At 37.8% G+C, this 16,216-nt stretch overlaps 2 protein-coding genes across 2 annotated transcripts; both read right to left on the bottom strand.

Moving 5' to 3' along the window:
• Nucleotides 1-3,851: 3,851 nt before the first annotated feature.
• Nucleotides 3,852-7,237, bottom strand: LOC148766797 (uncharacterized). Its single transcript, XM_088825549.1, has 6 exons — nucleotides 6,962-7,237; nucleotides 6,561-6,874; nucleotides 6,143-6,474; nucleotides 5,782-6,023; nucleotides 4,411-5,689; nucleotides 3,852-4,303 (listed from the first exon to the last, which is right to left on the bottom strand). Exons 1-6 carry the CDS (start codon nucleotides 7,235-7,237, stop codon nucleotides 3,852-3,854), a joined length of 2,895 nt encoding a protein of 964 aa, XP_088681675.1.
• A 5,204-nt stretch (nucleotides 7,238-12,441) lies between these two features.
• On the bottom strand, nucleotides 12,442-14,713 carry LOC105965510 (putative glucose-6-phosphate 1-epimerase). The gene is made up of 8 exons (XM_012990061.2): nucleotides 14,419-14,713; nucleotides 14,184-14,258; nucleotides 13,785-13,841; nucleotides 13,556-13,716; nucleotides 13,314-13,454; nucleotides 13,118-13,220; nucleotides 12,900-13,002; nucleotides 12,442-12,788 (listed from the first exon to the last, which is right to left on the bottom strand). The coding sequence occupies exons 1-8, from the start codon at nucleotides 14,554-14,556 to the stop codon at nucleotides 12,622-12,624; spliced, it is 945 nt and encodes a 314-aa protein (XP_012845515.1). The 5' UTR covers nucleotides 14,557-14,713; the 3' UTR covers nucleotides 12,442-12,621.
• Nucleotides 14,714-16,216: the final 1,503 nt, after the last annotated feature.

Raw genomic sequence — 16,216 nt, forward strand, 5'->3', positions numbered from 1 at the left:
TATCGGAGATGATATGAGAAGCTCAAATAGTAAGAATTTCACACAAAATTCGAAAGACAACTCATGCTCAATCTCAGCTTACCCACTAACATTTTATAAAGCCAATATTCGTTTTTTTGTTCATAATTTGTTTGATATTTATCTATCGTCAAAAAACCCCAATTTCTTTGCGTAGTGATGGTGAAGGGGTGGATTGAATAGCAGATTTTCGAGATCGAACTAGTAGAAATGGGGGATGGATTGAAATTGGTTCGGTGGTGGTGGTAGTGCGGCGTACGGATCAGAAGCTGTGGTGGGTGGTTGTCTGATTTGTGTGTGGTGGTGTGTCTGTGACGAAGATGATGGGTATTCAGTATTCCCCTTTTTTTTTTTTTTTTTTTTTTTTTCTTTTCTTCTTTCTTTCTTTTTTCCTTTTTTAATTACTTATATTTATTAAAAAGAAAATGAAGAAAATGGGTGTAAAAGGAAAATACTAATTTACCCCAGCAATATTCACGTGATTTGAATTCCGATCAATTTTGGCCAAAAATGGACATTTTGGACGCCAGTGCTAAGAAAAATAATGAAGTTCAGGTATGTTCGTGCGGATTCCTCCTTTTGCTCCTCAGCCTACGGGGTATTAGCAGCCGTTTCCAGCTGTTGTTCCCCTCCCAAGGGCAGGTTCTTACGCGTTACTCACCCGTCCGCCACTGGAAACACCACTTTCCGTCCGACTTGCATGTGTTAAGCATGCCTTTTTTCCGTTCAGAGGGTAAAGCGCAAAAACGTCCAAAGTTTAGGGGAGTTTTTGCAGTTAACCCTTAATATTATACGTCGACTCCGACAAGAAGCTATTTTTCTCTACAGGGTGATTATTAGGATAGCAGCTCCGCTTTCTTTTCGGTCGTTTACTCAGATAAACTACCACTGCCCTAAGCTAATATAGCTTGCTTCTCACTAGCCCTACGTAGATAGATATAGATGGTGGATGTGACCATATATTCGGCTCAATATCAGAAATAAAGGTGGAACGCCTGCAACATGGCATGAATCGAGGAGAGGCCCACTTGCGCGAGAGCTAGGAACGATTGCACGAGCGGATTATCTCCATTTAACTGATTCAAATTGCACGGAGCAAGATAGCCTGACTCAAACACAACAGACAAACACAATTCGTAGCAGTCACACCACTTTCACGTGTTCTGAAAAAAGATAGGACAGTGGACCCACCACCCCATCCCTACATGTATAAATACAATCTTGAAGCACAAGGGAAAGACGACAGCCATATTTCGACACAACAATGTCGATTTTTACCGAATAAAAATTAGTGTTGATTTCTCAACATTGGCGACAACATGTCGTCGATTTTTGTAGAAAATATTGATTTTGTTTGTAAAATAAAAAATCTACAGGAGTCGTAATTAAACACCATTAAATAATATATTGCAACTATAAAATAGAACCAGATTTTTATTAGGTGATTAATTAGGGAATTAATAACATAATGTATTGATAATTCGGAAAGTAATATATGTCACAGAAAATTAAAATGAAACCACTGATAATTAATTAAATTAGAGGAATTAAAAAGTACCTGTTTACTGAGAAAAAGAAAATCGTGTCCATGTTCATTTTTCCACGATATTACTTGAGCTCCATTAAACAGAATCTACAATTGGATCAAATTCAAATCACAATCAATACAGTGAAACCCTAACCCCGCACCATTTCCGTAATTACTAAAAAAAAAAATCAAATTAAAATAAACTGCGTTAATCAATTAATTACGTCGTCGGAGCAAATCGGTAGAAATCTGAAAATATATATACCTCGGGAAGCCCAAATTTGCCTGCGGACAGGAGTTAATCGACATTTTATTTGTGCATCAACTTCAGCCATCTGAGCAATTTGTGAGTAAAAATTTCCATTTTTAAGATGATTTTCCATTTTATTTTTCAACGTCGTGTCTTTTCTCTTTCTAAATTTGGGATTTGCGTTATTGCACTTTGTGATATTGCAGATTTCTCACCTATGAAATCTTTTTTATTTGATGCAGAATAAAAAAGACAATTAGTTTTATTGCAAAATGACGTACCTTCAGTAAGTTTTATTGCATATTTGGATGTTGGTTACGACAATATATATCTACACTGTTTTGTCTCCTTCTCGAGTTAGGATTATATTATGAAGTTTTTTGTTTGTTTGAGTACATTAGTTTGTATTTTTCCTTAAAAGTCGACCCATCGTAAAAGTGTGCATAGTTTGTCAAACTTTTTGTCATCTCACTAGATTAAGAAAAAATATTTTATAATTTAATCTGACATCGTTTATCCACCTCTTGTATCATTCTTTAGTAATCACGGCTTGGGGGTGTTACGTTTCAGATTGTGAAATTGGAATTATATTGAATGGGTGATCTCCAATGAAAAATTACAAAGGATTTAATCCCCAAAATATCTAGCATGGCCCACATGAATTCAGCTCAGCTTCTATTTATTGATTTCAGCTGGATTTAACAAGCTAACGGCTACGCCACGTGTCGTCCTCTGATTGGTGAGTTTTAATCCTCCGTAGCCTCCACAAGCGCGTTTCTCTCCTCAGCGTTTCTTTAAGTGAATCTCCATTTTCTCCCTACAACGTTGTTTCTCTCTCTCTCTTCTTCATGCACGTAACAATCCACCCCCCTTGAAAAACATGTCCTCATGTTTGAAAGCTAGGGAATCTCCTAATCATTTCCTCAGCATCCTCCCACGTAGCCTCATCGGCCGGCAGATGGGCCCACTGGACCAACATCTGCCCCACCGCAGCATTGTTCCTCTTCACTATTCTTCGAGATAGTAGCTTCACCGGTTGCAGAAAGAGCTCCCCATTATCAGTCAAGGGAGGAAAATCATGCACCACCCGGTCTTGCTGCCCACTTGCTTCTTAAGCAGTGAAACGTGAAAAACTGGATGAACCTTAGCATCCTGTGGCAATTTCAACTCATAAGCTACCTCCCCCACTCGCTTAACTACTTCAGAGGGGCCACAATACTTAGGCATAAACTTCCATATGGGGCTCTTCTTAAGACTCAACTGTTTATACAACTTAAGTTTGAGATAGACCCAATCTCCTACTCCAAATGCCCTTTCACTCCTGTGCTTGTCAGCTAGCACCTTCATACGGTTACTGGCTTCTTGCAACATATCCTTGAGGTGTTGAATCATCTTGGTATGGTTAGTTAGCCTTTGTTCCACTCCAGCTGTTCTTATCTCTAACCAAGGGTCATACCCTAATTGAGGGGGCTGATACTCATAGAGAGCTTGGAATGGAGACATCTGTATAGCTGAATGATAGCATGTGTTGTACCACCACTCAGCTAAAGACAACCACAAACTTCATTGCTTGGGAAATTTGCCACACATACACATCAAATAACTTTCCAAGCACTGATTGACCCTCTCACTTTGCCCATCTGTCTGTGGATGGTATGCTGTACTCATCTGCTGCTGGATCCCCAATGAAACCATCAACTCTTTCCAAAACACACTTGTGAATATCTTGTCCCTGTCTGACACCACATAAGTAGGTAGTCCATGCAATTTGTACACAGTATCCACAAAGACTTGAGCTAAGGAAGAAGCTGTCATAGGGTGACTTAGGCTAATAAAATGGCTATACTTAGTAAATCTATCCACAATGACCCAAATAGTATCCTTCCCTTTAGACACTGGTAATATCTCTATGAAATCCATAGTAATGTATGCCCAAGCTTGCTCTGGTATGGGTAGTGGTTGTAGCAACCCAGGTATTCTATTAGTCTCATGCTTGTTGAGCTGGCAAATTCCACAAGAACTAACCAACTCTTTCACTTGTGCCTTCAGCTGAGGCTAGAGGAATACACTTTGCACCCTTCTCAAAGAATTCTGGACCCCAGAATGACCCCCCACAGCTGATTCATGCATGAAAATGAGGATTTGGTGCCTTAAAGTGCCAGTACTGCCCACATAGATTCTGCCTCTAAATTTGAGTAAACCATCTAGATATTCAAATTCAGACACATCCCATGGTCTGGTTGTTAAGTGTGCAATAGCCTCTTGCACTGCAGGATCACCTTCATAACTCAGCATCACTTCATCTATCCACATAGGTTGCGAAACACTGATGGCAGACAATTTCCCTTGGAGTAATCCCTCAGAATCTCTTCTAGAGAGAGCATCTGCAGCTTTGTTTTCATATCCCTTTTTGTATTCAATCCTATAGCTGAATCCCATCAGCTTGGCCAAGTACTTTTGCGGATTGGAGTAGTAATCTTCTGCTCCAACAAATATTTCAGGCTTTTCTGATCAATTCTGATTAGAAAAGTGGTGTGCAGCAAGTAATCTCTCCACTTCTGAATAGCTAAGAGGATTGCTAGAAATTCCTTTTCATAGACTGATAAGCCCATACTCTTTGGGCCCAGAGCTTTGCTCAAATAGGCTAGGGGGTGCCCTTGCTGCATAAGTACAACTCCAATTCCAGTGGCACAAGCATCAGACTCTAGCACAAAGGGAAGAGAGAAAACTGGCAATTGTAACACTGGAGTACTACCCATGGCTTGCTTCAGTTGATCAAAGGCTTCAGTGGCAGAAGCACTCCACTCAAACTTACCTTTCCTAAGTAACTCAGTAAGTGGTTTAGCAATGATCCCATAATGCTTGACAAACTTTCTATAGTATCCAGTGAGACCCAAGAAACCCCTCAATGCCTTCACATTACTAGGGATAGGCCAGTCCATGACTCCCCTAATCTTTTCTGGATCAACTTCCACACCAGCTGCAGAAATGATGTGGCCCAAGTAGTCAATCCTAGGTTGACCAAAGCTGCACTTAGAAGCCTTGGCATAGAGCTCATGTTTCCTCAGAATAGATAGGGTGATCTGCAGATGTTCTTGGTGGAGTGTTGCAGTAGTGCTGTAGACCAAGATATCATCAAAGAAGACAAGGATGAATTCCCTCAAATGAGCTTTAAAAATCTGATTCATCAAGGCTTGAAACGTGGCTGGAGCATTAGTTAAGCCAAATGGCATCACCTTAAACTCATAATGACCTGAGGCTGTAACAAATGCAGTCTTATTGATGTCCTCCTTCTTAACTCTGATTTGGTGATAACCAGCTCTAAGGTCAATCTTTGAAAATATCTGAGCTCCATGTAATTCATCCAGTAGGTCATTTATGATAGGAATAGGGTAACCATCTTTAACTGTGATAGAGTTCAATTTCCTATAATCAATGCAAAACCTCCAAGTTCCATCTTTCTTCTTCACCAAAAGCACTGGTGAAGAGAATGGGCTGACACTAGATTGTATAATACCACTTTGCAGCATCTCATCCACCATCTTCTCAATCTCTCTTCTTTGTATATATGGATACCTATAAGGTTGCAGCTTAAAAGGAGCCATACATGCCTTAATGGTGATTGAGTGTTCAGTTCCTCTCTCAGGTGGGAGAGAGGTAGGTGTGGCAAACACATTTGCATAATCCTCTGGGATAGAGGAGAGGTAAGAAGGTGTTGTTGTGGTGCTGGGTGATCCCTCTGTACCAGAAACCATGCACACACATCCAATCATAATCTTGTTTCTACTGATGAGCCCCTCCATCTTTTCTTCTGTGATGGCTTGAATGGACACACTAGGTGCAGGACCTTGTAAGGTAATCTTTTGCCCTTGTAAATAGCCAGTCACTATTTGCTGAGTAAAGTGAAAAGTAACTGGTTCCAATTGCCTCAACAGATCTACTCCAATGACTAGGTCACACCCTCCCCCAATTCCAAGATCCTGACCTCAGTGACAAAGGAGTACTTGCCTATTTGCCACTGAAAAGAAGAGCATTTGGCATTGCTCACAATTTTTCTACCATCTGCTACAGTAACTCTCATCAACGTTGTGGGTTCTAGGAGACACTGAACTCTTTTGGCTGTACCAGGATCAAGGAAAGTATGAGTGCTACCTGTATCTACAAGGATGGATATGGGGTGTTTATTAACCCCTCCCATGAGTTTAATGGTTTTGTCACTTACTTGACCTGCTAAAGCATACACAGAGATTATTTTATAGACCTCCACTTTCTCTCCACTTCCACTTCCTCTAACTCTTCCTCTCCCTCACTGATCTCCTTTCCCAAAATCATGAACAATCTCTTACACTTATGGCCATAAGTAAACTTCTCATCACAATTAAAGCACAATCCCTTCTTCTTTCTTTCTTCCCAATCCGCATTTGATAACCGTTTAACAGGTGTAGGTTTGTCTTCAATAAGAAGAGGAATCTGTTTGTTAGAAGACTCACCAAAGGTGTCTTTGAAGCTCTTAGCATGTGATGCATTCATCGATGGCTTGGGGTAACTCCTCATGCTCTTGTGCAGTTGATCCACAACTCTCTCTTGAAGTTTAGCTTGATACATAGCTTCTTTCAATGTCCTCGGTTTTAGCAATTTCACCATGCTCTTGATTTCTTCCTTCAGTCCACTAATGAAGCTGTTTATGAAATAGGATTCAGATAGTGTTCGATTCATGTTTAGCATGAATGCCTTGAGTTCCTCAAATTAAATTTGTCCCTGTACACTTCCACTGTACCCTCCTGTTTCAGTTTATTGAATGTTTCCACCACACTATCATCATTGTCTTCTCCAAAACGCTCCATCACCATGTCAACAAACCCTACCCAATCAATTGCCTCACGTCCTTCCACATAATCCGAATACCAGTGGTCGGCCTTGCCCTCCATATACATTGATGCATAGCCCACCCTCTCGTGATCTATCATCCGTGTAATAATAAAGTATTTCTGGCATTTACGCAGCCATCCACGAGGATTATCGCCATTAAATCGTGGAAAATCCAGCTTCGGAGCTCTGTGACCCCCATTTCCCCCATACTGATTCTCAGTTTATCGATGCATGGGAATCGTATAGGGCACATTCCCTTCCGATCGTGCACGCGCCGTCGGCGGTGGTGGATTTGCCATGGATCCACCGCTTTGCAACTGCTCCTTTCCTCGATTCGTTGTCAACATCCGCCCTAATTCATCAAATCGTTTGAACACCTCTTCAAACTTCATATTTGTACTTTTCTGAGCTGCTGCAATCTTCTCTTCCAGATCGCCCTGCAACTCCGATCTTAGGGTTTGCTGTCCGCCGAACAAGCTCGCCACATTCTGCTCCATTGATTTCATCTGCTCGTCCATCGCCACCAATTGCTGCTCCACTGCCTCTACCCGAGTACTGTTAACCTTTGCCATAACCAATTCGATCGTGCGTGGTTGTTAGGATCAATGCCCTGATGGCCAATTGTTACGTTTCAGATTGTGAAATTGGAATTATATTGAATGGGTGATCTCGAATGAAAAATTACAAAGGATTTAATCCCCAAAATATCTAGCATGGGCCACATGAATTCAGCTCAGCTTCTATTTATAGATTTCAGCTGGATTTAACAAACTAACGGCTACGCCACATGTCGTCCTCTGATTGGTGAGTTTTAAACCTCCGTAGCCTCCAAAAGCGTGTTTCTCTCCTCAGCGGTTCTTTAAGTAAACTCGCACCGACCGTTAAATATGCGGTCTAACTTCACTTCCTATTAGAGTTATAGGGGAAGCAGCCTTGTCTTAATCCTCTTCAACCCTACGACGTTACGATTGTTTCTCTCTCTCTCTCTTCTTCATGCACGTAACATGGGGTTTGAACGAGTAAGAAAACGATTATTGAAAGACTTGTATAATTTAAAAGTCCCCTCGTTTCCTTTTTGCCTTAGTGATGTTTCTAAATTAAATTGGGGTTTGATGACACTGTGTTTCTCCATCAGGAAAACTGATACGATATATTATTTAATATACCGTTTAATTATTAGTTTAGTTAATAGTTTATTATTAATTAATTATATTAGTATATTTATGATATATATATATATGGCCGTGAGTTAGGGTTAGGAGAATTATTAAGTATTTTCTTAGTTTAGGTAATTATCTTTTCTAGTTAGATTAGGATTCTAGGGTTTTCTTATATTTAAATAGTCGTCTTGTGCTATGGTTTTAGAATGAAGAGAAATAATAAAGAAGAGTTTTCTTACGTTTCGTAAAGAAATCTTATGATACACAAGAGATCGCATCAATTGGTATCAGAGCGAAGTTGCGATTAACACCAACGCTTCGTTAGCAAGGCAGCGATTATATCAAAGCTACGCTGGAGCAAAGTTGAGATCACATCAAAACTTTGTGAAAATTATGATGTCAGAAACAAGACGGTTGGAGCGATTGGAGAAATCCGTTGAGAAATTACGGATTGATTTTCAGAAATTGCTCGAACAAAGTCACAGACGACGTCAACGCCATCACAAAAGCCGAAGGGACCGCCGCCCATCACCGCCAACGCCACCGCTGCCGCTGCCGAGCCTATTGCCAGAGGAAGAGGAAGAGGACGACGATGATTTTTTCAAAGAGCCACCGCCGCCGCCGCTACCGAGCCTATCGCCGGAGGGAGAGGAAGAGGACGACGATGACTTTTTCGAAGAACCTCAATTTTTTGTGAGTTCGCCGAAAGATGAATTATCAGATTCACTTGAGGTAATTTGGGACGAAGGTGAGGAATTAACTAAGGAAGAGAACGAAGAACTGCAGTGGATATTAGAAGAGTCCCGCGATATTCAAAAGAAAGGAGACGAACAAGATTTGGTGACTGTGAATGAGCCCGGATCTGTAAAGATGACCGAGAAAAATAAAAGCATGATATTGATTGTGAAGGAGATGAAATTTGAAAAGACAATTGAGAAGGTTGATTTGTCGGAAAAAAGATTGAATATTTCCGCTAAAGTAGCCTTTGGAATTTCATTGGATCAATATGAGCAATGTGTTAAAAACCTTGGTCGTTCATCGTGTTTTTCGAAGTCGGAGTCAATCGGGAAGCAAGTCGATGATGTCAAACATAGGTGGAAACGCAAAGGAGAGGGATCAAATTGACACGAACCTTGAGGACAAGGTTCATTTCAAGAGGGGTGGTTTGATACGATATATTATTTAATATACCGTTTAATTATTAGTTTAGTTAATAGTTTATTATTAATTAATTATATTAGTATATTTATGATATATATATATGGCCGTGAGTTAGGGTTAGGAGAATTATTAAGTATTTTCTTAGTTTAGGTAATTATCTTTTCTAGTTAGATTAGGATTCTAGGGTTTTCTTATATTTAAATAGTCGTCTTGTGCTATGGTTTTAGAATGAAGAGAAATAATAAAGAAGAGTTTTCTTACGTTTCGTAAAGAAATCTTATGATACACAAGAGATCGCATCAATTGGTATCAGAGCGAAGTTGCGATTAACACCAACGCTTCGTTAGCAAGGCAGCGATTATATCAAAGCTACGCTGGAGCAAAGTTGAGATTACATCAACACTTTGCGAAATTATGCCGTCCGAGAGAAAACGTTTAGAGCGATTGGAGAAATCCGTGGAGAAGATACGGATTGGTGTCCAAAATTTGCTCGAACAAAGCCAAGGACGACGCCATTATAAGAGTCGAAGCGACCGCCACCGCCGGCCAACAACGCCACTGCCGCGGCCGCCGAGCCTATTGTCGGAGGAAGAGGAAGAGGACGAAGATGACTTTTTTGAAGATCCGCCGCCGCCACCAATGCCAAGACTACCGCAAGAGGCTGAGGAAGATGACGACGATGAATTTTTTGAAGAGGCTCAAATTTTCGTTAATGCTGCGAAAGAAGAATCACCGGATTCGGTAGAAGTAATTTGGGACGAAGATGAAAATTTATCTAGGGAAGAAACCGAAGAATTCCAATTGATAGTTGAGGAATGTTGTGACGCGGAAAAGAAGGACCGTGTACATGATGAAGCTGCATCGAATCAAAATATCAAATTAGAAATTTTCTATGGTGATGATATTGCTGTGAAGAAATTAGACCAGTGCGGAGATCAAAATATTAGGTCGGATTTTATGGTCAAAGATCTGACCTTTGATATGGCGAACCATGGAAATTCAATTAAATTAATTCATTATTCTATTAAGAAAAATCACAAGTTCTTGGTTCATAACTTCGTGGCTGTAAATTTTGTGGAGCACCATTTAAATGCCAGTCAACCCAATAGGAAAAGGAGTTTGGATTGGAATACGAAGACACCATTCATGTACCAGGAGTTAAGGTGTTCAAGTATACATGCATTCAAACATAGGTGGAAACGCAAAGGAGAGGGACCAAATTGACTCGAACCTTGAGGACAAGGTTCATTTCAAGAGGGGTGGTTTGATACGAAATATTATTTTAATATATTATTTAATTATTAATTAGTTAGTATTTTATTATTAATTATTTAGTATAGTATATTTATATTGAAATAGTCGTATATTAGTTTAGGGTTAGGAGATTAGAATAGATATTAAATAATTTATTAGTATAAGTAATTATCTTTCCTAGTGAGATTAGGATTCTAGGGTTTTATTCTCTTTAAATAGCCGTTTTGTGCTAGGGTTTTGATAATGCAGAGAAATAATAAAGAAGAGTTTTCTTACGTTCAGTAAAGAAATCTTATGATACTCAAGAGATCGCATCAAAAACTTCCAGTGGAACGGAACGGAATTACTAGCAAGCATACCTAAGGTAGTTCCTCGTTTTCTGTGTTAGAAAAAGCTTAATTAATTATAATAATTTATCTGCTGCTTAATCGTATTTGCAGATTGATTTTTCATTGCTTATTGATGTTCGTATAATCAACAATGAGGATTCGGGACAAGGAAACAAATCCGTTAGTTTGGTGAGTGAAGGTTCTGTACCCAATCAAATCGCTCCAGAAACATTCTTGCCTAGCAGCAGTGACAAGCAGACAGTTGTACCGATTTTCCGGGATTTACTTTGAATTAATTAGGTTATTTGGGTAAATTTTAATTCTAGTCGTGTTAGTTGTCTAGTTAGGGATTGTTAGTCCTCCAAAATGCTCCCGAAATTTTGAATATTCTCCGTTGATCACCGACGCGCCAAACAAACCCCTCTGATACTTGAAAAATTGTGGGATTTTGAGGTACCAAACTAACTTCGCAAGATTGAATCTTTTCATACAATTAAGATTCTGCGATTTTAAACAAAAGAGGACTAAAAACACTACATTTGCAAAGTTACTGAATGTAAAATTAATACGAGACAATCTAAAGGATTAAACTCCTAAATACACCCCCCACTTCTGCAGGTCTTAAAATCTTTATTCACATAATAGAGTTTATTATTTTCATTTGTTTGGATTATGACAGTAATTAACGTTGTTGTAGAAACCGGTGGCGCGAGCATCTGGGACGAATTCAGCGAGGCTCTAAATGCAAAGAAGGAACAGCTATCGAAGGAGAATGGTTGGGGTAGTAATGCCAAAAAGGTACAAATCACCATCCACGGAAAATAACAGCTGGGGCAAGAATGTACGAAAGGTACAACCACCATCACAGGACAATAATAATAATAATCGGGATAAGCAGAGTTCAGGTGGTGGTAGATCATGGTCGTATAAAGGTCTAAGAGGCGGTGGTCTTGCCTCAACAATGGCTATGATAAGATCGAAAAAGGATGTGTGGGGTTAGAAATTAGTTTTTACTCGACCGTGTATTCGTTCGTGTTAAGCTTTTTTATGTTTCTAAGTCGAAACTTCTCTGTTTGGTTTTTTTTCTTTTTGTGGTCAAGCTTTTTGGAGTATGTAAAATGATGAATCTTTAGGTTTCTTGTAAATTGCAGAACGGGAAGCTGACGAAAATATGTAATCTTATGCTTCGTTTGGTTGGTAAGACGAGTCACGGTTAACCACAAATGAGCTCTTGTTTGGTGAATAACTTATTATGAAATTTTATCTTGACTAGTTTTATTTAGGGAATCAAACGAGCCCTAAGGATTTAATTTTAGTAGGAGTTTTTTTGGTTATCTATATATGATTAGATTGAATTAAATAAGATTCGAGTAACTCCACTAATTAATTATTTAATTAGTAAGAAGTTCGATTTTTTAGATTAGATCTATTAAATTTGTTAAATTCGGTTATTTTATATGAATTGTCTATACAACCACTTTGGGTGCTACTACATTAATAAAATAGTAACATATATTTTTATAGCGGTTTTGAATAAGTATAAATTTTCAAGAACATGTAATCAACCCCTACTATTTAGTCAATAGAACCTAATTGTGGTAACCGAACGGCCCCTTACTCAATTTTCTCGTTCTTTGTTACTGATTAAACCCTTTTATGTTTTCTCATTTATTCGTGTGTTGGTTCGGAAAAAAAAAACTCCCAAGGATACGTATATAAGTCAAATTCATCCTTAGTTCCGAAGATACGTGAAACAGCTGCCAATCGGGATCTCCAGTATTCGTCCATGGTCAACCAACCGGTCAACCGGTCTAGTTCAGGACTAGTGACTTTACTACATATATCAACACAAGCTAAACTACTCAAGAATCAGAAACTAGTAGTAGTAGCCAGCATTTTATTTATCAAATCACATCCTATTTTCATCACAATTTCTGTGTTCAACAGGAAATTAAAGCTGGATTATAGGTGATCTTAATCTCTTCAATTCAAGAATATTACACGTATACGGGAAAAAAAGAGTTTAGAAACTGCGAAGTAACAAAACGGCAGTTAATATTCCTTTGCAGAAAGGCGCTGAGTCCCGATCCACTCTTCGTTCGGATACAAAGTGATTTCAGTCTCCACAGCAGCTGCCTCAACACAAACCATCTGCTTATACTCTTGATCTCCTAAATCAGCTATTGAACTTGCATCAACTTCCCATGGATTCCACACAACTACAAAACAAAAAAATATATAATTATATATATATATAATGCACGTTTTATTAAATAATTCGTTGCATATAAATACGACACTATCAAGTATATATATAAAAAAAACCTTACCAATTTCAGGAAGAGTTGCATCTTTGTGAATGGTAATAGTTCTTCTAAGTTCAACGTCCCTAATACAGATCTCATGAGGAGTGTTCAGATATACCCTGTCCAACTAAAACCGATATTAAAGTCAGGTTCATCAAAAGATTATAGCTAATTAATTACACAAACATAATAATTTATTAAACTTAGGTAATTAAAATACATCTTTATATTTATATATATACTTCGTCTCCAAAAGTGATTGCATCAGCCTCGTCAGTGAATTGATTGTGATCCTTCAGGTAGTCCCGATAATCCAACCCCTGCAATCCTTCAATCTGAGTTGCACTGGAAAATGGATTATTAATTTAGTTAATTCACTGTTGCTATTATATATTTAAAAAAAAACATTAATATAATAATGTCATTAGTATATATTACCGGATATTTGAGACGGAGAAGTAGGAGTGGTAGGCGAATTTGAAAGTGAAAGGCTCCCCATTAGTGTTGACGTTTTTTACACGAGTTGTCATAGTCAGATCTCCGGTGGGTCCCAGGTTAACACGTAAACGGAGCACAAATCTGAAACATTAATTAAAACAGAGGAAATATATATAATTTGGATTTTGATATAGTTGTATATATATATCAAAATTATTAATTAAAGATTAATTGTGAAGTACTTATGATTAGGCCAGTCTTGGAAGTCGTCCGGTTTATGTCTGAGAACAAGATCAACGTATGCCTTATCGGGTGTTGGAGGGTAAAAGGCTGTATCAGGTGAAAAAATCCACTCTGCGATTCTAGCAAATCCATGTCCCTCCATGTTTTCTTCGTCGAAAAACTGATCATGCATGATTAATTATACAACAGTTTATATATGAAACTGAATAAACGAATAAAAAAATTAACCTTTGGGAAGCAAATTGGGATGCCTCCACGAATCGGGTGTGGAGGTCCGTAAACGGCCTGGAAATTAAATAAAAATATGTTATTCGTTATCATTTACGAGAGTACTAAAGAAGAAAACATCGATCATTTTCGACAGTTCAAGATAATCTTTTAATTAATGGAAGAATGAAACAGGCAAATCAGGAATAACTTGATTTACATATCAATCTTTGAAGAATCATGATTAAATTACTCTTTGACATCAATTAATTAATTCCCTTACTATATACAGTTAAGAACAGTAAAACAGAACCCGATTTTAATTAGGCCGGTGATTAATTATCGGAATATATAACAAGATCGATCATCTCACACTAATTAATAACATAATTAAAATTAAATCAGAGGAATTAAAAGTACCTTTTCACTGAGAAAAAGTAACTCTTGTTCATGTTCAGTCTTCCACGATACTACTTGAGCTCCATAAAACAGAATCTACAAATGGATCAAATTCAAAACATTTATCAATCAATACAGTGAAACCCTAACCCCGCACCATTACCGTAATTACTAAAAAAAAAATCAAATTAAAATAAACTGCGTTAATCAATTAATTACGTCGGAGCAAATCGGAGAAATCTGAAAATATATATACCTCGGCGGAGTAGCCACCAGGTTGGCTGAGAATGACGGAACGGCCGCCGCGGTTGTCTGGGGCTGTAAATCTAATCGTAGGACTCCGCACTGGCGGCGGAGGAGCAGCCGTGGACGAAGATACCGATTCCGCTGACATGTTCACTTCCCGATTAAGTGTGTGTGTGTGTGTGTGTGTGTGTGTGTGTGTGTGTAATGGATGGAAGAAGAAGCACTGGGATGATTTATATAACTGCTACAGATCAGAAAATTGAAAATGGTGCTTCCGCCTTCTTCTTCACACCTTTTATACTAACAGAATCTAATTTGCGCTCTAACTGAAATCGATAGATACAGCTTTTTTCACGTGAAATTACTTCATTACCCCTGTATTCTGTATTCGTGTTCTTGTTTCTGTTAGTTAATTAATTGTAAATTTATTTCTTTTTTCTAATATTTCCGGGACCACAATTTTGGTAAAATTGAACTGATTAAATCTTGATATTTATTTTCTGTATTTCTTTTATTTAGATAGAAAAATTAGGCCATTTTTATATACCAAAAGATATAGATAGACACACAGGCGGTAATACATAATGTATTTATTTATAAGATAAATTACAATCACCCCTGGAGTATGATCAAATTATGAAAAAATCCATAATATTTGGATAATTACAACTATCTCCCTCAATTATAAATATTCTTACACGTCCATCCTTATCGTGTCAAATTCAACATAATCTTCTAGATTATGTGGAATATTCTCTAGTTTGTACTCGTTTTGTGAAAAAAATGCAGTTTCTGATGCACCACAATCTGATATATATAAGCCAAAAAACACATCTTATATTCATCTTATATAAAACGAGTACAAAATTGAGAATATTCTATATAATCTAGAAGATTCCACCAAATTTGACACCGTAAAAATAGACATGTAAAACAATTTATAATTAAGAGGTCTTTTCATAATTTGTTCATACCTCATGTGTGGTTGTAATTTTGCCCTTATTTATAAGTAATCAAAAATACATAGTTCATCTTCCATCAAAAGAAAAATACATAGTTCATCTAAAATGTGTTTCACTATTCATTAATGGTTAAATAAAATCATAAAAAAACCGTATATTATCATTTTCTTTAAATACTGATATACTCTAATATTTTATTGATATTTTATAACAAATAAAATATATAGTATAAATAAACATTTGTCAAAAAGTACTTTATATTAAAATTATTTTACTAATTTTTTAATAGTCAATCAAAATAATAGAAAAAAACATCATATAATTTAGGAGATGATACGAGGAGCTCAATTGCCGTGAAGCCAAATAGTAAGAATCTCACACAAAACCCGAAAGACAACTCATGCTCAATCTTACCTTACCCACTAATTTCGTAATTTCGTCAATGTTAATATTATGTGTCGGTACCTCACTTTTCATTAGGAAAGCAGCTCCGCTTTCTTTTCAACCGCTTACTAAGATAGACTATCACTGCCCTAAGCTAATAGCTTGCTTCTCACCTAGATAGATATAGATGGTAGATGTCACTATATTCGGCTCAATACAGAAACAAAGGCAGAAAGCTTGCAACATGGCATACACCGAGGAAAGGCCCACTTGCGGCAGAGCTAGGAGCGACCGCACGAACAGATTTTCTCCATTTAATTGATTCAGATTGCATGGAGCAAGATAGCTGGCCCTAAGCAGACAAGCACAACTCATAGTAGTCACACCATTTCCAGTGTGATCTGAACAAAGACAGAACAAAGGACCCACCATCCCATCCCACGACATGTATAAATATTAAAT

Source organism: Erythranthe guttata, chromosome 11, assembly GCF_056151865.1.
Source record: "Erythranthe guttata isolate IM_541 chromosome 11, IM_541, whole genome shotgun sequence".
In the NCBI taxonomy this organism is placed as follows: domain Eukaryota; kingdom Viridiplantae; phylum Streptophyta; class Magnoliopsida; order Lamiales; family Phrymaceae; genus Erythranthe; species Erythranthe guttata.